The sequence below is a fragment of the Lepisosteus platostomus genome, chromosome 14 (genome assembly GCF_059453375.1).
Source record: "Lepisosteus platostomus isolate fLepPlt1 chromosome 14, fLepPlt1.hap1, whole genome shotgun sequence".
In the NCBI taxonomy this organism is placed as follows: domain Eukaryota; kingdom Metazoa; phylum Chordata; class Actinopteri; order Semionotiformes; family Lepisosteidae; genus Lepisosteus; species Lepisosteus platostomus.
Genome location: NC_142624.1, coordinates 15,933,520 through 15,959,432, shown reverse-complemented (window position 1 = coordinate 15,959,432; position 25,913 = coordinate 15,933,520). Strand labels below are relative to the sequence as shown.

The 25,913-nt window shown below is 36.1% G+C and overlaps 1 protein-coding gene across 3 annotated transcripts in view; it reads right to left on the bottom strand.

The window, feature by feature from the left end:
• Positions 1-25,047, bottom strand: part of stat1b (signal transducer and activator of transcription 1b) — an 83,467-nt gene extending 58,420 nt beyond the window's left edge. Inside the window, exons 1-9 of one of the 3 annotated variants that reach the window (XM_088607217.1) lie at positions 24,929-25,047; positions 19,587-19,718; positions 16,969-17,113; positions 16,510-16,605; positions 14,761-14,850; positions 14,059-14,137; positions 12,746-12,837; positions 11,128-11,279; positions 1,611-1,769 (exon numbers count right to left, since the gene is read on the bottom strand). In XM_088607217.1, the coding sequence (XP_088463343.1) occupies positions 1,611-1,769; positions 11,128-11,279; positions 12,746-12,837; positions 14,059-14,137; positions 14,761-14,850; positions 16,510-16,605; positions 16,969-17,113; positions 19,587-19,718; positions 24,929-24,969 (986 nt within the window). In that variant the 5' untranslated portion in view covers positions 24,970-25,047. Of the gene's footprint in view, positions 1-1,610; positions 1,770-11,127; positions 11,280-12,745; positions 12,838-14,058; positions 14,138-14,760; positions 14,851-16,509; positions 16,606-16,968; positions 17,114-19,586; positions 19,719-23,031; positions 23,209-24,928 lie in introns of those variants that run through there. The other 2 variants (XM_088607218.1, XM_088607219.1) reach the window with 2 other exon arrangements.
• Positions 25,048-25,913: the final 866 nt, after the last annotated feature.

Sequence of the window (25,913 nt, the reverse complement as noted above, 5' to 3'; positions counted from 1 at the left end):
ATGTTTATCTTCAACCAGGGTTAGAGAGGTTTAATAACGATTAATATCTATGGTCTAATAGTACTTCCCACGGTATACTTAAGGAAACCATGGATATGTACCCTTTGATACAATATTTTAAGAATCCTAGAGGATGGAAGCCCTCAGATTGGAAAACTGCTGATGCAAAAAAAACAAATTCATATTACTTTCAGGAGCAAAACTGAATGTAAACACTACAGGGGGACTGGTCTTATTTAATCAGCTACTGGTAAAACTGGTACAAAAATTGCATTTTAAGAAGATAAATCTCTTCAAAAAATACAAGTCTCAACAGTAAGTTTTCAGCTACCTCTGTAAAAGTCATGAATGAAAACTGATTTTATTCCACTCTTATGAGATGTATTACAGTACATACTGTAGGACTTACTGATTTACAAAGATCTCAAGTCTCGTCTCAGTCAGGGAAGTTTTCTGGTCAGTACATCTTTGTAACCAAACCCTTTAGTAACTCCAGTCCAAATGTTTTGGCTGCTAACAATCTAACTCACTAACTGGACAGATTAAGGATCCTCTGACAATCAAAATTTAAGAGTCACACAATTTCTCACACAGTAAATGCACAATAACGCCACAATAAAACAATATTACAGTCATCCCGACATTATGTACAAGACTACATTAGTTCTAGGCTAATGTGTAGTTAATAAAGAATACCTCCAAACCATTAACAAAAGCTGCACTGTTTTTTTTTCTGTCCCTGTTTTCCAGCACTATGTATTACAAGAAGTCATTCAAAAAACAGTTTTCTGAAAAACAAATAAAGCAACTGACTAATCTGGAAGGAAGGTTAACATTTTAGGAAAGTAGTCGTAGTATCTACTGCCATTGTTTATAAATACTAAGCTTTTACTGTGTTTTAAACATGCTTTTTTACAAAGAGAATGTTATAAGTGAATCCTAAAACTAATTTAGCTATAATTTACATGTTGCATACTACCATTTTGTTTTTAAGAATATTTTAAATGCAGTTAACAGCAAATGTCAGTGGCTACAGATCTTAACCACCTGTGAAAATGTTATGAGAACTGCCAGTCTACAAGAAAAAGGAATGGTGAAGTTGAATTTGATCAGAGTACATAAAATCCAGAAGTTTACAGACAGGATCAACTTAGGGGACTATTCCACACCCAGCTGTAAAAGAAGGACACTGGGTCATAACTAGAATTCTTTAAGTAACAAGGAATAGAATACACAGTGTTTATAGTGAATACAGTATGGGTATCTATAAGATGTTTCCCAGACAATTCACTGAGGCTCCAACTCTAATATATTTCAAGTAATAGCATCTTGAACTTTTCTATCCACTTATCTAGTAATTTACGAAACAAGTAATATAGGGATTCTTACATCTTTATTTTCTTAAAACAAGCAGCACTCACAAGCGATAAAAATGTAAAAATATATTCATTAAAATAATGTAGCCTTTTCTGCAACTTTTAATTTTGTTTTCAGAGATCCTTTATAATCATAATTGTATAATATAAATATTATTTTTGGCAATGGTGACCCAATTTTGTTTTGTACATTAATGATCAGTAAAAAATTGCACAGATGTTAGAAACTCTTACCTTATAATGAGATTACGAAATAAGTAGAGTGCTCTCTCCTCAAGGAAGTTTTTCTTCTGTGTGATGGGATCATTCTCATATGTGTATTTCTGTTCCAACTCTTCTAGTTTCTTCAGCTGCTGGCGGACCTGCTGCAAACTCTCTGCTACAGTTGTGAACCTACAATAAAGTGACAGGTTGCTTAACTGATCACCATCTTAGAAGCCTCAAGTTTGAATTCACCAGTTTGTTACTGTCAGAGCTTGCATTCCTGACACTTTCAAATAGGACTTCATATTTAGAATCAAGACAATTTTATCCAAACTGATAAAGCTAAAAATGGTGAAATACATACTAATGCAGCTACTAAGAAGCCGCGGTATTTCCTTCAAATACCTCAAAAGTAACGAGAGAGAGAGAGAGAGAGAGAGAGAGAGAGAGAGAGAGAGAGAGAGAGAGAGAGAGAGAGAGAGAGATGCGTTAACCGTGCAGAGCCAGGCGAATGCACATTAATGTAGGGCTTTCTGGCTCACGTGGATTTGCGCCCTACAGTACAACCTGCGGTACCGCCGTGTTCATACAGTACGAACATGTTGTGATATTTTGAAATGTAAAAAATGTCAATATAATGCCAATAATATTTGCTATTTTCATTTTTCAAAGAAATGTTTATTTGTTAAAAGAAAACTGATGGCAACAGTTGGGTTTGAACACTCGACCTCAGGGTTATAAGTCAGTCACTTAAGCTCATGTGACAACCACTGAAACAGCCATACACATTTCAATGGAAAGTCTTATACTACTGTTTGTGCAACAGTACATGAATATAGTTATACCGTTATTAATTTATTTAGATACATGATTCCATATTATATTCCCTATTAATCAAATTCTAAAAGTATGCTTCTGTTTAGGGAGAAATGGAATACTGGTGTGTATTTTTTCATTAAAATACCAAAATACCAAGACCAGCAATATACAGTTTACATAATATGTTTATGTTCCTAAATTAATATCGTTTATGACCTTCAGATGCGTTATGCTGCTATTCTTTTTATGCTCAGCTACTAAAATTTCCCTTTAGTGGTAAAATTCCTTATAAATATTCAATACTAAGCAGATTCTGTGCTTTTTTACCACAGCACACATTATGTTACATTATGTTCCATTATTTTCTGAAGTCTCTTAAAAAGGTAAAGAATGTAACATAATACTGTAGGTTGCACCCCTACCCGTCCTGGATAAAGTGGTTAGAAAATAGATGGACTGATGGATTTAAAACATTTAAATTTAAATGCAATATGGAAGATATTATGAATAATATTAATAATGAATGAACAAGAAGGAGTTAGCAAATGTGAATACTGTCAACGGCAGGAGTAAAAACAAGCCTTAAAATGAAATCGTATTTACAGATGCAGCCATTCAAAATGCGCGGTAAAAACCCGCGGTACAGTAACCTACCCACAAGCCACCGCGGGGCACCGGAGGGTACCGCAGGGCAAATGATTGGCTGGCCAAAATGACCGACAGGGGCACTCGTGGTGCATTGGTTGGTAGTGCAAAGATTTAATCATTTAATGTCTTTACTGTGCACATTTTAATCCGCTTAGTTTTGAATATTTATATGGATTTTACCACTAAAGGGAAATTTTAGTAGCTGAGCATAAAAAGAAGAGGAGCATAACACATCTGAAGGTCATAAACGATATTAATTTAGGAACATAAACATTACTGTATGTATGTAAACTGTACTGTGTATGGCTGGTCTTGGTAGTTTAAAGAAAAAATACACACCAGTCTTCCATTTCTCCCTAAACATTTTAAGCATGAAAGTTTTATGAAACGGTACCCAAATATGCGATTGCTGTATAGAATGAATTTTAATTTAAAAAAATTATTTAACACGAACAATAAGCTGTTTACATCTTCCGCCTGAGAACAGTCACCCGTTGCTACCCAACGCAGAATGGTGATTGGCTGACACCATCTGACACCCCTCTGATTGGAGAAAAAAGACGTGCTGGTTTGCTATACATACTGTACCAGGAAGAGGATTTCTTTCTATTCAAAACGTGTATTTTAAAAGTTTAAGAAGTAAAAACCTTACAGCGTACACAGATTTCTAAACTGATCAGGATCGTTATCTTTGTCTTATGCATAATAATGTTCACCGCTCTGTCCAGCAAATTAATAATAAACTTTATTTTATATAGCGTTTTAAACGAATAAGTAATTAGATTGCTCATAAACCTAATCACTTGCTTTTTCTTTTTATTTAGGCTCAGATTTCAAATATAGATCGTATTATTAATAACTATAATAACAACCAACCAACAAAAACAACCATATAAACATAATACCAACCAAAAACATAGATAACAACCACAATACAAAATCAAATAATCAAACCATTTTACTCTCGCAAAGTCCTCCAATTATCATAATCCCGCCCCTTATGCAAAACCAAACCTTCCTCCCATCCCAGTTTATCCTGTTTATCATAAACAAAATCCACCTCAATTTTCAACATAAAGCATTACACAAAATCAATACCTCAACACTCCATACTCAACAATGATAATTCACAAACAGCAAGAACATGTAACTACACATTCCCAAACAGACCTAATTTCCATAGCCCCGCCCCTTATGCAAAACCAACATCCCTCCCCTGTTCTCTCTCTCCCCTGGCGGTTGTAATTGTTTTTATTTTCAAATAAATTTTAGCAAAGTCATGTATTTTAAAAATCTTAAGATTTTTATATTTATGTCTTTATTTAGTGGTTTCATTAGTGACAAAGGCTAAACTTTCTTGGAAAAATGTCTTTTATGTAAACCATGTTTGCTATTAATTCATTCAGGGCTAAAATATGTTCATTGTCTTCTAATGAAAGAAGGGTTCCTTTCGCCGTAGTCGGGAGCCTAGCCTTTAACTAGTAAGTACTGTATTTACTGGGTTTTTGAGGGGGGGGGGGGGGGGGTGTCTTTCGCTGGAAATCTCGCCTCCTACTTTGAAAATACCCGTGAAACCGGTTCAATTCGTCACAGCCAGCACTCCTGCAGAGAGTTGGGTTGTACTTGCAGTGTATACAGTACACGCGTTATGCTCTTCGTTAATGTCTGTGAAGTTTTATTTAATCTCTGAGCCATACTGATTCTTCTGGAAGCCAGTTTCCGCCAGGGAGTAAAAAAAAAAACACACTATGGTATTCTCTCCAATGCAGTGCAGTTAAAAACATACCTCTGATGCTGCTCCTAAATGAATATCGTTTATGACCATCAGAAGCTTTATGCTCCTTTTCTTTTTTTCCAGTGGATTGAACAGGGAGAGGCATTTCATGATGTACTTTTCACTGATGAAACAACAGTGGCTCTGGAACAGTTTTCAACCAAGTCGTTTTATAAAAAAGGGGAGATATGTACACGTTACTGAAGCTAAAAGTTAAGCCTTTGTCACTAATGTAAACACTAAATAAAGACATATAGAAATCCCTACGTTACAGACTATATATGGCTGGTATTGGTAGTTTAAAGAAAAAATACACACCAGTATTCCACTTTCTCCCTAAACATTTTAAGCATCAGAGTCTTACATGTGGTTATTTCGAAAACGTTTGTACGTGCTCCTTCTTACCATGTTACTGTTTACTGTTACTGACCATATTAAGTTTAAGTGCCTGTGGGCACTTTTCCTGTCCGTGGGGGGTGGACCGTCTTTCATTAGAAGGTTAGTCTGTTCTACTCTGACAATGTAGAGGGGGTGGAAAGTGCCCGCGGTCATTTAATTAGTATTAAAATCTTAGTTATCTTTCTAGTTCACAGGTTTGCATGCATAATTTAATTTTGAAAGCCACTGAGACATCAGGTACTACTGGTACTACTCCAATGCAATTTCAACCAAACCTGTTCCCACACACCCTGCCCCCACTACCATTAGAATATACACAAACATTTTAGCGTTTCATTCTGAGCAGAAGACCCTCACACCTGAAGAGTGCTGGCTGTGACGAATTAAACCGGTTTTACAGGTTTCAATCACAGACCATGTGACATGGGACTCAGTAAAGTAACACACAGCGCCACTGGATTTGATAATACTGTACCTAACCAAAATCCCCAATATGGAAACAGAACCTGTGTAATTGTTGATAGATGATGTACTCGTAACATTTTTTCAAGACGAACTACAACATTTAAAAAATGACTTGTATGTACTTGATATCTCTAATCAATCCACGGGTTCCAGCACAAAACGAAACTAAAACGCATACCGTTTCGCGCTTCTTATTAGTTACTCAAAAGTAATTTGACCGTATGAAATGCATAATATAAACCTAGAAACATATACGTGAGCAGTACTTAAGCACTGTAGTATCGGTGTTAAGACATACCTCTCAAATACCATGTTTTCTGTATGTTTTCTTTTTCATCTTGAAATAACTCATTTCTAAATACCTTTTTCACTGTTAACATCTTGTAGCAACTTTGCGACAAAATATACACTCTGACTGTTCATCCTGCTACCAACATTAAATAAAACAAATCTTAAGATTTCTATATTTATGTCTTTATTTAGTGGTTTCATTCGAAGCTTACAATGTTTAGGGAGAAATGGAATACTGGTGTGTATTTTTTTCTTTAAAGTACCGAGACCAGCCATATACTGTATGTTTATGTTAAGATTTCCCTTCAGTGGTAAAATTAGATATGAATATTCAATACTTGAACGGGCACAGTTAAGACATTAAATATACATATACATATTGTATACAGTACAGTTTGCATACGGTAATATGTTTATGTTACGCGATTAAAAAATAAATAAATAAAACTGAAAGGTCCAGCACCAGCTGGATTCGAACACACAACCTGCCAGTTGGTAGTCACGCACCTAGACCAGTAGGCTACAAGACAGCTCGCATAAGCAGGCAGGCGAAACAGCCCTACACAGCCCTGCCGCAGTACACGGATATAATCATACCGTTATTAAATTCTTGAGATACGCGATTCCATATTATATTCCCTTTTAATCAAATTCTAAAAGTATGCTTGTTGACTCCGGTATCACGTTAGTTAAAGACTTCGAAGCTTACAATGTTTAGGGAGAAATGGAATACTGGTGTGTATTTTTTTCTTTTCATGATAGGTGTCGCATTTTAAATCATTTTCGTAGTTAGAAATTATGAAACGCCCTGTTAAAAGCAAGGAAGTTTTTATGCCCGTTGAAGTAAAACAAAATGCCTGACAAAGTATGGCTTGGACAGATTCCAAGTGCTTGTACAAATGTGCTAAAGAAATTATACTTTGAGTATACAGCTTGTCCAAAGTCATCCATTATTAATACTATTAGTAATATCTTCAGTAAAGGCTTTGATGCATAAATATTTCTGATAAAGGTAGGTTGTGTACTTTTGTCCAACTGAGCAATCTTGCTTTCATAAAATATACCAACATTTTAATGACTGATGATTAACATGCTGTAATACACAGTTCAAAATTAAAGGCTCAAATGCTGTACATGAGAGGTTAAGCTCCCCCTGGCGGTTTTACAAGGCGACGCCGGATAGTTAGTCACGTGACACACGTGAACCGCGTGATACCCCGGTGGGCGTGTCGCGGTATGCCGCGAAATACCTCACCCATTTTGAATGGCTGCATCTGTATATTGTATTTATATTTTTATGCATTTGGTTGGCTGTAGCAGGGTATTTTATTAATTTTATATATCACAGTATTTAAATATTCACTTTACACATTAACAATCTCATAGTGGTACTGGGGACTTATCAGACATTAAATTGAGGAAAGGAGACAAAAACGTCAACCCCTGACTGGTGATTTAGATGTTAAAAATTCATTCAAAGTGGTATACAGTGTCACAGAATTCAGTGCATTTGAAAATAAATGAGAGGCTGTGACTGCAGCAGCACCTGTGTCGATTTTAGTGTAAGTTGATGGGGGGTGCCAATAAGCATTACTTCAGTCTTACTGGCAAATTTTGAGTTATCCATGTTTTTATGCAATTAGATAGAATAGACAAAGCCACATCAGTGTCAGGTTTGGTATGGATATGGATTTGAGTATCGTCAGGATAGAAACGATAGTTGATGCCATGTGATCTTAAAAGCTGACCAAGTGGAGACTTGTTAATGCTGAAAAGTAGGGAACCAAGTATCGAACCCAGACCTAAATCCACCAAGAGACAAAGTGACAGTGATCAGTGAGATAAGAATTGAAAAATTTGAGTACAGTGTCAGAAATTCCAAACACAGTCTCAAGATGAGAAAGTAAGATATCATGGTTAACAACGTTGAAAGAACTGAGATCAAGAAAAATGAGAATAGAAAGAGAATCAGAATCAGAACCTATTAGACCGTTAGTGACTTTGATCAGGGCAATTTCTGTGCTATGAAGTTGTCGTAAACCAGATTGGAAAGGTTTGAAAAGTTTATCCCTTTACTATTGCAACACCAAACTGGTTCAAGAATAATTTTGAACATAAACTGACGATTTATCCGTGTGTAATAAAAAGAGTGCTATTGAATTCCAAGCTAAATTTTACATGTGAATATGACACATAGACCCTTCATAACCATGTAGACCAAAAAGCTTTCAAAACAAAATAGGAATAAAGTTGAAGAGATGAAGAAATCAGGAAAACACTACTCATCCCTTTGTGTCTAGTGAATTCCATGAAGAAATACAATATGCATCATATCTCTCAGTATATATAAGCAGCCCAGCATGCAAGAAACTAGTTAAGGGTGCCATGGAGCAGCCAACAGTAAAGTAACTACTTAATTATTAATTAACTTTGAAAAATTTGCACTATAAGGTTCTATTAGTAGACACTAATCAAACATTAATAATATTAATTTCCCAATACAAAACTGAACTGTATGAAGGAGTGGCAAAAAATAAGCTATTACTGAACAATACTATTATATGAGATTTGTATCAGGTTTTATGGTTAGACAAGACAAAAAGTGAACTTTCTGATCTAAATAAAAAATGTTACATCTTAAATTAAGCCCAAACCATCCAGTTTTCATCACCCTAACTGTCAGATACAGTGGTGAAAGCATTATGTTATAGGAAACAGTGGAAAAAATACTGGTGAGTGCTAGAGGAAAATCTGCTTGAGTGGCCCAAGAATTTAAAATTGATATGAAAATTCACTTTTCAGCGGGACAATGAAACACAAAGTCAAAGCCACACTGAAGTAGTCTAGGAAAAAGAGCCATTTTGAAACTAAGAATGGGAGAAAAAAAAATCACAATCCTACTGTGAGGGAACTTGGGAGGGACCTATCCAAACAGTAATTGCTGCCAAAGATGCTTCCACAAAGGTATGACTCAGATGAATGAATACTTATGCAATCAAATAAATTTCACTTTATATATCTTATTTGCAGGTTGTGGTGATAATCAAACTCTTTTACATAGAATATTGTTCAGTATGATCATTACAGTAGTGAATAAAAAACTAATCTCAATTTCTAACTGCTTACTCCTGGTGAGGGTTAAAGTGGTGACAGATTATCCTCACAGATACCCCAACCAGCTAAACTGACTCCTCTCGATCCAGAGGAGCATTTCAAGGTCCTTCCAGACCACCATTCCTGTCATGAATAATAAGCTCAGCAGCCCTACAAAGAAATCTAATTTCCACCGCTTGTACCTACAATCTCATTCTATTGGTCACTACACAAAGCTCGTGACCATAGTTGAGAATGGGGACATAGTCCAACCAGAAAACCAAAACCTTCACCTGAAGACTCAACTCCTCCTTTACCACCACGGTTAGGTACACTGTCTGCATTGGTGCAGCAATTGCGCCAATCTGCTGGTCCCCTCTTGGGATTGTGACCTAGTAGTGGTGGAGGGACTTGAGAGCCCTAGAACTATGCTGTTGGGGACTTTGTGGTTCTGTGTTACCCTTGGCAAACTGATCTAAAATGAGGGGCCAGACAAAGAGCGATCCAAACTAGATTCCATGACGGTTTCTTTAAAAACACTGTATATAAAAAAATGGTCTAATTAAAACCATCTGCCACAATGGTCAATTCAATAACTTGGGTTATAATACAAATAATCACCACAAAGAAAATACTACAATTAAACTACAACTGAAGATCCCTTTTACAAGTTTTAAGAAATCATTCATAATTTTCTATGCAGAGATTTAATGCTTTTTTTGTCAGCATTAAATCATTCAATTCATGGTTATAATTATTGTAACTGTGGGAGTGGGAGGAGCTGCAGCGAGCACCAGTAAAAAGTCAACACCCCTAACTGAGGGATGGAAACACCGGTGTGAGGTTATCAAGAACTGAAAATAATTAATAATAATAAAAATAATTGCTTACACTTATATAGCGTTTTACAGGTAATGGGGACTCTCGTCCACCACCACCAATGTGCAGCATCCACCTGCGCCAGAACACTCACCACACATCAGCTATCAGTGGGGAGGAGAGCAGAGTAATGAAGCCAATTCATTCATAGATGGGGACTATAAGGACCCCATGATTGGTAAGGGCCAATGGGAAATTTGGCCAGGACGCCGGGGTTACACCCCTACTCTTTTTGAGAAACGGCCTGGGATTTTTAATGACCACAGAGAGTCAGGACCTCAGCTTTACGTCTCATCTGAAGGATGGCGCCTTTTTACAGAAAAAATAGTGCCCCCGTCACTATATTGGGGCATTAGGACCCACATGGACTGCAGGGTGAGCATCATGACATCCAGGCTGAGCTTACCCTATTTTCATGGGGTCCAGCCTGGAAAATAGAACCATGTACCCGATTTGTCTGGCAAGCACATGCAGCTGCAGGACTTTAAAGATTCACTGCATAACCTGGCAGTTTTACAAAATAGTGCAGATTATTTGAAAAAAATAAAATTGATTACTCGCTGCTATCTGTGCTGCCTACAGCAATACCAACTGACACCTCAGGCATTCTAGTTGGCTGCATGCGTAAATTGAAGTTAAACCATTTAAGAGCAGTGTCAGAAACTCCAAACAGTCTCAAAATGAGAAAGTAAAATATCATGGTAAACAGTGTCAAAAGCAGCACTGGGATCAAAAAGAATAAGTATAGAAAGAGATCCAGAAGCAGAAGCCATTAGAAGATCGTTAGTGACCAAATTGATTAAAGTTGTTTGGGGGGCGTGGCAGCCAAGAAAGCAGTTGATTTTCCTCTAAATGTCACAATAACTAAGTAAATGAGTTTACAGTAACTGGCTATTTCAAAGTGGGAAACAGTCCTGCCTTTGAGAGTAGGAACCAAAACATGCTTGAGTACAACTGGTTAAATTAACACTGCCTCCACTGGAGGCCATTAGGTCGATACTCCAGAAACTAGCCTAATCCTTAACTGCCTAAACTGAAAAGCCAAATAGAAGAGGTTGACCTTGCAGCAGGATTAAAAAATTAAAGAACTGTTGGTATGACAATGTTGACATTGAGTGCTAAAGCTTATTATGAAGTTGTCTATGGTCCCTCAAGTAAAAGAAAACAAAAACTTCTCACCACGTCTGAAGCTGGTCCAGACATGCATTGGGTGGACCTCCAATGCAAGCAATCTGCTGACGTCTCTTCCACTCCACTAATTCATCTGCGATGAGGGCGCATTGAATTTGTTCTGCGAGGTTCAAAGCTTCTGCTATCTTGCATACCACGTCCTACAAAGTACAGTATGTCTAAAATGTCTTTCATATCAACATTTCAGTTTAACTAACAAACAAGATGACAATTTGTAGATAATTGGGGATTATTATATTTCCCATCAACTGGTAAATTAGAGAGGTTTTCAAAAACCATTAGAAGAAAATGGTTCGTGATGTCACAAATGTCTGTTTTTGAGTGTAGTATAGTGACCTACAGACTGGAGGGCAGAGTTCATTTACTTGTCATTTGATTCTGATTGTGTGCAGGCTGAACTTAAAGTATATCAGTTAAACATTTTTGCCAAGTTTATCATTGTGATTTTCATGTGACAATTTTTAATTTTGCATTTTGAGATGCAAAATAAAGTGCACTGTGATAGATAGCTGATGGACAAGCAAAAGTTATATATGTATTCAACAAAAACAAACATCAAAAAAGCATTTGAAAAATGCTTGCTTACCTATTAGCTTTTATTTTTAGAGTAACTCAATTATTATCGATTAAAGATTAAGTAGTTAGTTCAAATTTACAAATCAAAATCAGAAAACCAAAGGACATACATTATACAGTGGATATAAAAAGTCTATACACCCTTATTGAAATTGCAGGTTTTTGTGATGTAAAGCCAGAAATCTGATAAATCATGTCAGACATTTTCATATCTTTAATGTGACCTTGCAACCAACAAAATTCAAGAAAAAACAAATAGATAATTATTAGGAAAAATAATTGAAATTAAAAAACCTACAACACCCTGGTTGCATAAGTGTGCACACCCTTTTATAATGGGGGCTGTAACTGTGTTCAGAGTTAACCAATCACATTCAAAATCATATCCAAAGGTAAGTAGCATACACCTGCAATCAGCGATAGTGATTATGATTAACCCCAAATAAAAATCAGCTGTTCCTGTAGGATTTCCTTGAAACCTTCGTGGTTGCATCCTACTGGGATAGCCATGGTCCGCAAGGAGCTGACAAAACTTCTACGGGATCTTATTGTTGAAAGGTACCGATCAAGAGAGGGGTATAAAAGAAAATCAAAGGCATTGGATGTAACATGGAGGGCTGTGCACAGGAGATCCCCTGGCAATATGAAGGAACTTGAACTTTTTTGCAAGGAAGAGTGGGAAAAAATTGCAAAGTCCAGATGTGCAAAGTTGATAGAGACTTATTCACAAACTGCTGTAATAAATGCAAAAGGTCTTTCCAGAAAGTATTAGTCAGGGGGAGGGGGTGTGCACACTTATGCAACCAGTGTGTTGTAGGTTTTTTAATTTAAATTATTTTTCCTAATAATTATCTATTTGTTTTTCTCTTGAATTTTGTTGGTTGCAAGGTCACATTAAAGATGTATCTGACATTCATCTTGATTTCTGGCTTTACGTCACAAAAACCTGCAATTTCAATAAGGGTGTGTAGACTTTTTTTATATTTACGGTATACTTTAAAATTGAAATTTCTTTCTTTTAATATCATACCTCTCTCTTCATGTTCAGTTCAATAAACATATTTCTGATCATCATTTCTTCACGCTTGATTTCAAGCTGAGTTGTTCCATTTGCATCATGATCTGAATCAAAGAATTAATATTATTTTTTTTTAACTGAAAAGCTATGGATATATGTACTGAACAGTTCTGTCTACGGAACACCAAGGTAACAATCTGCTGCAGACACAGAGCTACAGAACTTTGTGGCTCAACTGTCCAAAAACTCCAAATGAAACATTTGTACTGTAGTAATTTCAATATTTCAAACTAAACTACATGAGTAACAAATGGCTTATGAAGTTATGAAGTCGCTGTAGCTAAATTAAATGCAGAATCTCATTATTAACACCATAGGATTGTTAAGGCAGACAAATATGTAGCAAACAAAAAAAGAACATTGTAACAATCCTTTGAATTTTAAATATTACTATTCAGATCTTAGGTCCTAGTTCATTAGTTTTGGAGATACTTGAGCGACTGAAAATAATCATAATGCCCCTTCTACTATTATACTGTTTAAGCGTCCATTGCAATATTGTGCCAATTTGCCAAGTTAATGAAAATGTAGATTTTTTATTCTTAGTATTCTCTCCATACTGAATAGCACTGAATAGCCTTCCTATGTTGTCCACCAAATTAATGTTTTTACAGAAATTTAAAGTGAAATTCTTGTCACCATAACCTAGGCATCATGTTTCATTCCACAACTTCTATCTTTAGTTAAGGTAACTGTTATGATATGTAGCTAAGGTATGATATGGATAGAAAATATTATTTTTTACACAGTAATTATTGTAACATTTTTAAGGAAATATATTTGGATATTAAAACTATACTATTTTCTAAAAAAAATATTAAAGAAAGTATTTAGGCTATAATTTATGTGCAGGGTCCAGCTAACACAAAAGAATACAGTAGTTCACTGTGAATCTTTAAAAGTAAACAGTTTTGTCATCCTGATTCCTAACTATGTGGAATTAGCCACCGTAGTAGGTATAAAAAGCAATGGATAACACTTCACAGGCTGTAGATCCATTTATAAATTTGCAAACTGTGATAGATTAATAAAACTGACCTCTACTATTAATTACTTGCATTATTAAAAGAGCACAATGTTCTCATATATAAATGTTTTATTAATGGATAGTTCCATGTTAATAACTTTATGTACACTATATAGAGTGTTGTTTTCAAACCCTAAAGTGTTAGTGAGAATGGCTGTAAAGAAGGGAAAACATTCACATCTTGAATGTTAAAAAAATAACATTGAACAAAACAAAAGGTGTTTGGGTAGTAAAATACCTCTGCTCTGCAGTGTCTTGTATTTGAAGTCATGTTCATCCTGAAGGTCCTCAAGTGACTTTATTTTCTGTTCTGTTTCCTTTAGACAAAACAAGATGCTACTTAAAAACACTATAAAATCAGATGTACATACAAAAGTTTAATTCCCCTTAAGTCAATTCACTGTTGTTTTAAGGTTTAGGGTATTTCAAAGAATATGAAGGCAAAACACTGGTTTATAATCATAACAAATAAGAAGGCAAAATGTTAAAAAAACATTCTAAAAAATATATTAATTTTTCAAAGAAGCAGTGTGGCTATAATGGGTGGGTGTTAACCTTTGCTATCTTGTTTCCACTGTGTGAGCTCCAAACTATTAGGTAAAATTTCACTTAAATTTCATACTTTTATGTTTGAACAGACAGCCAGAACACGAATGAGATATCACCAGACATCACTCGGTGTGCTGATGAACCACATATAATTCTACTTTTTATTAAAATAAAAATATATAAAATGAATATGCCCAGCAGCTTGAAATTTGTTATCATGAGCCTAACATTAAAATATGCAATTATATTTACTGCATCAAACTAGTTGTGGCACTTACAGTTCCTCTTGGTCCTAAATGCTTGGTCTATAAAATATCAGAAAATATTTAACCTTTTACTAATAATTCCTATGCACTATTAAATATGGATGGTACTCGACTATATTGCTTACCTGCACTCTGTTCTTTATATCCCTCACTTTGATATCTAGTTCCTTTTGTTTCTCTACCATGACGTTGTTCTGTGCGTTCCCAACATTGTCCTGACATTGGAGGGAAAAAAGAAAGGTTACAGTAGGCTCTTTAGCAGACTTTTTACAGCACTTCAGAAGTGCTCCAAGTAATATCATAGACATGACAAAAAGGATAACATATTTGTATATCCTTATGTTATGACAACACACCTAACATATTTGTATTCTTAGTTTCCATTTACTTTAATCGAAAATCAGAATGCCTATTTATTCCCTCATTCTAACATTCCCAGACAAAACTGTTTTTTTTTAAGCTTTTTTTGGTTAATCCTTAAAAAAAACACTAATTCAATATGCTCCCACTAAGCCCAAATGCACTGCAGGATATAATAGTTTTTGTAATTATTTATTGTAGAATCATGTAATGGACAGGAAAGGACAAATAACAGTAAAGAACAGGATGTGAGCACTATCCTTCAGTTCTCTCCGATAACACCAGGAAAGAAAGATCTTCACATGTACAGGAGAGAACCCCATTCACTCAAACTGATACAGCCCACTAATCCTGCTAATGCCACATTAACACTACATGCCCCACTTTTAATTTTTTTTCAGAATCAACAATTAATTTTGTTGGATTAACTGTTTTTAGGTCTTTTCTTGCAGCTATGAACCCTGCAGCAACATACAGGGGAGAATAAGGAGTGTTGGCAGACACCTCCAACTCGCATGCTTTGGGTTGCAGCAGCTTAACACCAATTGGAGGGTGTCCCTCATGGCCTGCAACTGCCGCAGAGACTGCAGAATTGCAGTGCTGAGAGCCAGGAGCACCTTAGCCTTCAATCTCATCCTACCATCACCAACACTCAACTTACTGTACTCCATTACACACTAAATCCGTCCAAGTTGTCAAATGAATGCTGCATAGCCCAGGCTCAGACCCTGAATACTGATGCAAGCTGAAATCCATGATTATAGACTCTGCCCTCAACCTGCACTTGAGGTTTAAAACGGGGATTCAATCAATCAAAGTTTATTTATCAAATGCACAACAATACGGCATATACATTTGCCGGCAATAAAATGTCTTTTCTACAAACTCATCGGGGGGAGGTTAAAAATCACAAAATTAAGGTTACAAAAAAATAAGGTTACATAATAATAGATAATGTAAAAGAAATCAAATTAAATAAACACAGACAAAATTATTCACCCAAAAATGTAAGTCTTCTAACTGATTGTTAGAGTACCATTAATCAAGATCACATTTCAAACGAACAAAGATAAAAATTAATTTCATATTAAGTTGCACCTATTACTATGATTATGCTAAGGACTTGCTTAACCTGGAGAACATTTTAAATTTGTTTGTTTTTTTAATGATGCATTATTGGAAGTTATCAATATTGGTCACATGCAGCCTTCTACCTCATACCTCATTGAAAATTAAACTACAGAAAGCAAATTCATAATTAAAATCAGGGATACGAAAACCAGGATGTCACCTTGAAGCTAATCAGTAGGATCAGGTCACAATATTATCTACGATCCCATGGGTTTTATTTGAGCCCTTCAAGCTTCCACAAGAATAAAGACCTGCAATTAATTCACACATACAGCAGGACAATGAATGTAGGACGGATGCAAGATAATAAAATATCATTTTCACGCAGAAAAATTATTATTCCTGTAAAAGTAGTCGTAAAAGAAAACCTAAATTTATATCACCTCAGTTTTTTTGGCAGCAGCTAATATTTTCTGCTCTTCTTTAAGGCAGTTGCAAATGATCATTGCCATCTGGATTGGGTCTTCTTGAAAGTGAACCTGTGCAAACACAGCAAAAATATACTTGCATAATTGCAGAAATCTCCACTCTTCTTTTAAATTGGATACACAATACTATTTTTTAATATTTTTAATTTTTAATAGTTGGATCTAACCTGAGAGAATTATAGAAATTATAGAAAGCTATTCATGTTTATTTCATTGGTTAAATCTTTAATATACACATAACCTAAAATTCACAGTGAAAAGCAATGTTCCTCAACTGCAGAGTCTTATCTATAACTTCAAACACTGAACTGACTGAAACATTACACATTAAAAACCTAAATTCTGCCTTATACACTAAAACATGTATTACTTCTTCTGGGGCAAAAAAAACATTCCCTTCATTATTCATAGTACCTGGAGGTTGCGTTTTATCTTCCTTATATTATGTTGTAGCAGAAAATTGTTTTCCAAAGCAAAGCGGCTGTACTGGTCATCTAACTGTGCAAGCAGGTCATGGAATCGTACGGTGGCTAGGGAGTCGTTGGTGGCAACAAGTTCCCTGTAGGAATGAGAACCCCCCCCCCACCATCATTATTATTGTACATGAATTTAGTGTGATTTACAATACAACACAAAATAATAAAAGTGAAGAAAAATGTGATCTTAAAACAAATAATGCTTATAGTTAACAGAAATTTAAAAATGTATTTTTATATGACAGAAGTGTTAAATACCTAATGAAAGACATATTCTAGGATTCGCGTCAATTAAGCAGTTTTTCCATTCTTATTGTTATCAGTACAAGTTTATTCCAATGCAAGGCATCAAAGTAAGTTTATACATGCCTCTATTTACATTTCTCATTTACTATGGGCTTGTACAAGCATGCTTCTCTGTGCTCAACATAAGCCTTCTTTAATAAATTGCAGGCAATGTTTAAGAAAGCAAACCAGAGGCTGTTTTTCATTCAAAGACTCTCGATTCAAAGATTCAAAGAACTTGTTAGTCAAAATGTCCTAGAGATGGCATATAAAAGCCTTGTTGAGAGCCTCCTGGCATTTAACATGACAGTTTGGCACGGAAACCTGGGGCTGAAAAGCAAACTGCCTAGGATTGTGAAAATGGCAGAAAAATTAAGAAGGGAAACAGCAGCTCCAGCTCTGTGACTTATATCATAATACATCTCTCAGAATGGCAAGGAACATCACACCTGACTTCACACAACCACTCCATTTTCAATTCATAATACTCCCATCAGGAAGACAGTATAGGATATCAAATTAAAAAAAAAAACATTTATAAGAAGTCCTTTGTCCCCTTTGCAATAAAACAGCTCAATGAAGGTATGTAAATGTATCCCCCCCCCCCGACCCATTTATTTATCACATACTGTTGTTGTGATTTTATGTGACTCTTATAGTGAATATAGAAAGTAACCACCACTTTTCAAAATGTAATAAAATCTGACTTTTTCCAGTTTTATTTACAAATTGTACCTTGCAACATCCAAGTGAAAAAAGAAAGTACAATTTCTGAAAAAAAAAACAGTAGAATAACTGGGTTGGATAAGAGAACACCCCCCTTAGTTAATACTTAGTGGAAACAACCTTTGCTTGAATTACAGCCTTGAGTCTGTTTGGATACATTTCTACCAACTTTGCAGACCTAGAGGGAGGAATATTTGCCCATTCCTCCTTACTATATTGTTCAAGCTCCGTCAAACTGTGTGGTGACCGTTGATGGACTGCCCTCTTCAAGTCATTCCAAAAAGACTTTCAATGGGATTTAGGTCGAGGCTCTGACTAGGCCAATCAAGGGCATTCACCTTCCTGTCCTTCAGCCACTGTACGGTTGCTCCGGGTCATTATCATGTTGAAAGGTGAACCATCTTCCCATTTTCAACTTCCTGGCTGAGGGCTGCAGGTTTTCTTCAAGAATTTGCCTGTATTTTGCACCATCCATCTTCCCTTCTATCCTGACAAGTGCCCCAGTCCCAGCTGAAGAGAAACACCCCCAGAACAGGATGCTGGCACCACTGTGCTTTACTGTAGGAACTGTGTTCTTTGGATGGCAATATGTATTGGGTTTTCGCCAGACGTATCATTTTGCATTCCGGCCAAAAAGTTTGATTTTGGTCTCATCTAACCACAGCACCTTTTGCCACTTGGCCACAGAATCTTTAAGGTGCTTTTTAGCAAAAGATAACTGAGACTTGATGTGGCTTTTTTTTTTTAAGGAGTGGCTTTTTTCTTGCCACCCTCCCCATAGAGGCCAGATTTGTGGAGCGCTTGCGATATTGTTGTCACATGCACACAATCACCAGTCTTTGCCATAAAGGCCTGTAGTTCATTCAAAGTTGCCATCTGCCTCTTGGTAGCTTCTATGATCAGTTGCCTTCTTGCTCGGTCATTCAGTTTGGAGGGACGGCCTGATATAGGCAAGGTCTGGGTGGTGCCATACACCTTCCACTTCTTAATGATGGTCTTGACTGTGCTCCATAGGATACCTTCAGCCTGTGAAATCTTTTTATACCCATCTCCTGACTTGTGCCACTCCAAAACTTTATCTCAAAGTTCTTTTGAAAGAACCTTTCAGCCCATAGTGGATCCTTTGCTTTGAAAACTAATCAAAATGACCACAATTGATCATAGGTGGGAGCCAATTAGTTTGTTGTGTGATCTGTAAGGTGATTGGTTATACCTGAGCAAGTTTACAAACGCAATTGTAAGGGGGGTGTTCACTTATCCAAATAAGGTAATTTTCTGTTGTAATATTAATTTTCTGAATGTTTTAGAATTTTATTTTCATTTGACTATGTGGGTTACTGTGTGTAAATACAAATGAAACATTTTAAATTTAATTTGTTTTTATTTTCAGAGCGTCATACAACAAAAGGTACACATTTTGAAAGGGGGTGCTGACATTCTATACCCACTGCATGTTTTACTTGTGTTTTGAACTTCTGTTGAAAAAGCCAAAAACATATTTCCTAAACTAAAGTCATACTGTTAACATATTATCACTGAGCTCACCAGTCATGGTTTTCAATCCATTGACTTAAGTACTGCCTTATTTCCATTGGAAAGCTGTCATCATACAGCTGATCCACTTGTTCCAGGTATTTTGATTCCAGCTGTTGCAGCTGATACCACTGAGCCATTTCACTAGAAATAAAAAAGTGAAAAACAACAAAATGCAGAAATGTTTTGAGATGGAACAGTGACTAACCACAATAGTACTATATGAAGTATGTGTTAATGACGTATTCATTAACAACTTGTCGCCCATGTACATATCAACATAATAAACATTCATAAAAAGTGGTGAAAACAGCTGTTACTTATACTAAACATACCAGAAAGCCAGTAGCTGGATAGACTCTAACCTATTTTTCACTTACAGAGCTGGGGTCCTTCCAGTGGTACTGCTTTCTAGTCCTAATACCCCTTTTACATTCACTTTGGCATGCCAGGGCAGGTGAAACAACTTTACTAGTCTGACAGCCCTGTTCCACTAGAGTACCTCCAGAAAGTCTAGCTCTCTGTTCAGACTGAACCTATCTGGTCTCCAAGATCATATTATTCATCCCATGTCAGGGAAGACTCCATCCTCCTCCACCTGCAGTCTTGCCGCACACCACATGCTTCCATAACCCCCAGCACCCTGCTGTCCAGCCCTGCTGCCTTTTGGGCAAAATGCAGCCACCAACTTTTGCTGAAAACATGTTTGTGGACATCGGCCTCTCTCTCAAAGCTCCGCTGGAGAACAGGGCATCCTTTTGGCATCCACATATTATGACCTCTGTAGCATTCATGGACCTGCTGTGTCCCTGAAACAATGGCCACCTACAACCCACTTCTCACACATGCCTGTATCTCAATAGCTCGGGGCAGAATAGAACTGCTGCTGCACCCCCGCATGTACCAGGTGAACACCACACTCATACTGCACTCACAGCTGGATAGGCTTCTTCCATCACCAACATTACTTCCTTCTTCTTTTCTCTGTGTGGACTACACTAAAAGAGTCTTGCACCTCCAGTCAGAGGAGTAATACAGCGTTTAAGTTGATCAAAGCTGTAGCACATCAAAACACCAACTCCCTACAGCTTAGAGTTCTTAAAGGCACAGCGGCTGAATACCAGTCATACTGTGTATCTCTATGGCATGAGGGACTTAAATCAATAATGACATCACTTAATTAGAATTTAAACAATCTCACTTGTGATCTCTGATGGTGTGGAGTTATCTTCTATGCTTACCAGCTGAGCTTGAAAGTCTTCCCAGAATTTCCTCAGATTTTTTTGGATCACAATCTGATAAACTCATTATTTTTCCAAGATCTTACCATTTATACCAAGAACTAAAGCTGGGTTCCCTACTCCTAAAGCATTTTTCAACACATTAAGTGAGTTAAGTGAGCATCCAAAAAAAAAACTATAAACATTCTAGGGCTGTGGACATACACAACTGAACAGGGCACTGACCTCAACCCTGCAGCCATACACCTGTGGGATCATCAAGAAAGCAATATATTCCTGTCTCCCAAGATCAAATAAAAGGACATTAAACAACTCTAGGTGCCAATAATCACTATGGGCAGCAGAAATCCTACAGTGTAGAAATGGTCACTACTAGTATCAGTAATCAACACCAAAGGAAATGTCTTACTGTAGACACACATTGAAAACAAATGCAGGAAATCTATTATAGACTAATCTTTTCCCTCAAAATCATATAGAATGACCCTAAAAAAACTGACAGAAGTGTTCACCCAAATGCAGGTTTGAGCCAGGCATCATGAGTTCAAACCCACTTCATTTCACCAGCCAAATGTGACTGCAATCCCACAAGTGATAAAGAACTTTTGGCTCAACGCCAGCAAGGGAGTAGTTGGTCAGAACCTCCTTCATGGAACTGTGAAACGTATGAAAGTGAGAGGGTTCAAGGAGTCTACTACACTTCCTCCTTCTCTCCTGTGTGCAGCTGCAGGGTTTGAGCCATGAACCAAGATCTGAAAAATAGTAAGCTGTCTATTCCAAACTGGGTACATGTATGAGAAAAAATTCCAATTCTAGATTTAAAAAGTGCAAAATACATTTTTTACACATTTAAAAACAAATTAACAACACCTTTTTTGATGCGGTTCAAATCTATTAGGTCAGAAAACATTAAAAGTATAAGCTTCAGGTTAACAACCAGGCAGCATCATTAAGTTAATCAGTTCAGCATCCTAAATAAGACTTTTTGTACTTAGAACAGACATAACTGGACAGAAGTAAAAATTTTGTTAGTTTAAAAAACAGTGCAAAACAGTTTACTTTAAGTTGAAATTCATATTTTGGACCCCCCCCCCCCCACACACACACACACACAATTTGTTTCAGCCATTTTTGACTATGATGCTCAATTTTATGACTGAGAAAATCAACTTTAAAACTTTAGACTAGTAAATGTTTGCGCAATTAGGACAGTACAAGTAAAAACTTGTGAATAAAAGGTTCTTCACACATGCTTTTAAAATTGTTGCTTAACAAATGACTGCCCATGTTATTTAATGGTATACTTGTGATGGGCACTGAAATAAAATAAAGCCAGTTTTCACTTTCACAAATACAGCAGATTAGGGGTCTAAAACCCTAGCTCCCATCTAGTAGGATTCACCATTAAATATCAAATTTGTGACACAAGGCCTTCCATAAAATGAGTCTGAGATCTCAGTACTATAGCCTAGGTGGGTCTATTCTATAATTCCAATTGCGGAAGGGCCAACTGGAAATTTAGGCTATAGCAAATACAGTAACTTCAAATATAACTGCAGGGCAATCTGGGACTTCTCAGTGATGGAACTGTACATGGATTTTCATTTTCAGAAGTCCTTGCCGTTTATGTAAGGGCAGTATAAACATTTTTGAGACCTGATCAAATCATCAGCAAAATACATTAATACAGTTCGAAAATTGCAAGAAGTACATTTACTTAACTTTTTATCAAAATAGAGAACAGAAATATTTATGAATATCATTTCAAGATTCAGAAAGATTGAGACAAAAATATATAAAAGAAAATACGATATAATTACAACATATCATTCTTTATATTAACCACTACTAGTATAATTAAATAGGACTGTGCTGTGATAAACTATGGTATATCATGGAGTGTGTTTTTAGATAACTTTATTAATTACCAGTGTACAGTACTGTATGATCTCTACAGTATACCATATTTTAGTCTTCAAAAAATATTATAGAATAAAACACTCCTATTGTCACTCCTGAAGTTGTGTTAATAACTACTTAAGGTAAAAATATATACAGTATATATAACCTCATCAAAAACAGTATAGCAATGACGACGCCAACAGTAATTTCCAAAGCAACCGTACTGTATGTAAAGGGTCCATCACTACAGCTACAGAGCCTCTCCCGACTTCCTGTAAATAAAACTTCGTATTTAAATCAAACTGTTTACTAACCTTTAATATTTGATCCGTTTAAAATAAACACTTAACGAAACGTCGAACAGAAGGACATTCACTGGTCTCAACCTTGTAGACTTCTGAAAAATGATTTCTCTCACTCAAAACACCACAAAAACGAAACTAACTCTGACGTTTTTATTAACTGGATGTCATCTTGCCAGCTGACCAGAAACAAACAATTGGCATGCCTCTCAGCCAATCACAAATAAGAGTTTGCTCACTAACACCCAATTCCTCTTCGAAAGCCAACCAACGTAAAGAGGAAATTGTCTTTCCCACTTTTTTTTAAAGGCTCGGGGAGTAGGAGCTGTTCTAAACATTAGTCAACCCTCCCTCGTAATTTCCCCAGCCTGTAGGAGAAATAGAAAGTTTACTTTCCCATCAGATTTTGTGAGACGCAGAAACCTAGACAAATGTGCATACTTATGGTGTAATTTAGCAAATTATTTTTCTTTGACAATTTACAAAAATTAAAATCCTAATTGTATATGATATTGTTGTATTAAAAATATATCAAATAATTTGGAATTTGGTAAAAGATTTCATTGTACCATAAGATTAAGCATAAACATAAGTACATAAAAAGGTTACAAACCAGAGGAGGCCATTCTGCTCACCTTCATCCAGGTGGATGCTGCACATTGGTGGTGGTGGAGGGGAGTCCCCATTACCTGTAAAGCGCTTTGAGTGGAGTATCCAGAAAAGCGCTATATAAGTGTTAGCAATTATTATTATTATTATTATTATTATTATTATTATTATTATTATTAATTGTATTGTCTTGCTATGTGATCTGCAGATCTCGTCCATTCGTTTTTCAAAGAATCACAGAAGATTTGCTTCAATTATATAACTGGCTAGCCTGCTCCAGAACATTTTAACACATATTGAACAGACACCAGTTTTCACTGTCTTAAATGTACATTCCCTCAATTTCCACTTGTACCTTCAGGATTGTGTTTCACTATAGGTCTTAGATTAAGCCCCTAAGTGGACTCCTGGGTTCAGGATTACAAAAACCTGTAAAGAGTTATCTTATAGTGTACAAAACACATCTAGTTCAGAACTAAAGAAATTTCAGACTGAAAAAGGATCCAGTATGTTTCTTTGCTGACATTTAGTTGCTTTTGCCTGTTAAATATCTTTACTTATTTGCAAATGATGCATCATACAGTACTTTTTCATTCCAGGAAATGACAGTTTTGCTGAATTAGTTTAAGAAACAGTGTTTCAAGAACAGTTTTATTCTAGAAAACACAGCTTGACATTCGAAAATCATCTTAACTGAAGGAGTTAATTAAATGAAAATATGTATAAATTCAGAAGATGACACAAGACAATCACAAAACTCTGCAAGTAATGAGAATCTATCACAAAGGACTAAAAGATGTACTTTAATCTTACTTTTAAAACAGTGAAAATCTCTTCTGTAGCCGTTTGCAGATCAATCTACAGTTAGGGATTTTAAAGGTGAATGTATTGAAATTGAAAAGATAATGCAAAACATATACATTGAAATGTTTACTCCCACTAGTTGTGCCCATTGATTCTGAGACTGAGCTTACATTTTTTAAATGTTTTTCAATAATTTGTCAAGTCACAGTTTTGGGGGAAAGACGACTATATGGATATGTGTTAGTGTTATTAAATATCATGAGAAGTATTGTGCTAGGAAAGGCATCTGACATCTTCAAATAATCGGCGACGCACGAGAAAATTAAAGGGGAGCATCCGTGAAAGAAAACAGGACATTCCTTTATCAAACATTGATATCTTAGACCAAACTGCTGAGTTACAGTGTTACAACCATTTCTCTCGGATCTTAGGAGTGGCTTGATCAAATAATTGGATTATTGCAGGAAGCAAACCTGCTTTCATCTGTAACCTTTACCTGTTACCAACATCCTTGCTTGAAAAAATGAGGCCGTTCATCTTTCTTCCTTTAGCTGCGGTACGCCGACCACACCCTTAACCCTATGCTACGGCTGTATTAACTAGAAACGCCTTCTGGAGAAGGAGAGCTTTATTCCGCTAGCTGTTTCAGGGAGGAAGGCCGACTGGCATAAGAGCTGTATCACGAGGTTTCCGAGAAACCGAAAGGATCTGGGAGATCACTGCATTGAAAGGAAACAGAGAAACGAAACTTTAAACAGAGCCAAACGTTTTTTTTTCTCTCTTTCTGATTGTTAGTCTTAACTTTACCAAGCGGCTGCTTTTGCAGCTGCAGCTTATTTTCTCCCTCCAGGATTTTTAAGACTTTAAGCTTTTAAGACTTTTAAGCTCTGTGGTGAAAGCAGAACGAGGAGCGTTTAGTAAAAATTAAAATATGTAATTGTTTTTTCCCCCCATTGTTATAATGTTTAATTGTTGAATTCACAGCATTCCTTTACGGATATTAAATCGATTTTTTGTTATCGTAATACGTGTTGCCTTTTAAATGTTTGATAGTAGTAACCAGCCGTAATGCTGCTGTAAAGATCTTATGAAAGCAGACCTGAGTTTATGAAAACAATAATTATCTGTTCTATTAATATGTGGATAGAAGTAGGCTACTTGTGTAGTTGTGGCTCAACAATAATGGATTTTGATTGTTGTACAGAACAAGGAAAAGCAATGGCACGACCAGGAATTCTATTCAAACCCTTTATTTTATATGATATATAACGAATTTAATTGAAATAAATGAACAATTGTTCAAGTAGGTAACTGCGTCAGCATGTGTAGGTCGGAAAGGAACCAGTACTTTTTCTTCTCTTTTCAGCATGAACTAACCTTTACTTGTTCCCAAATGAACAATACAACGTTTTAAAATGTTTCTTTGTGTCTTAACTTAGTTTTGTAGTTGGTTTTATGTCACAGTAATCATACTGATATAA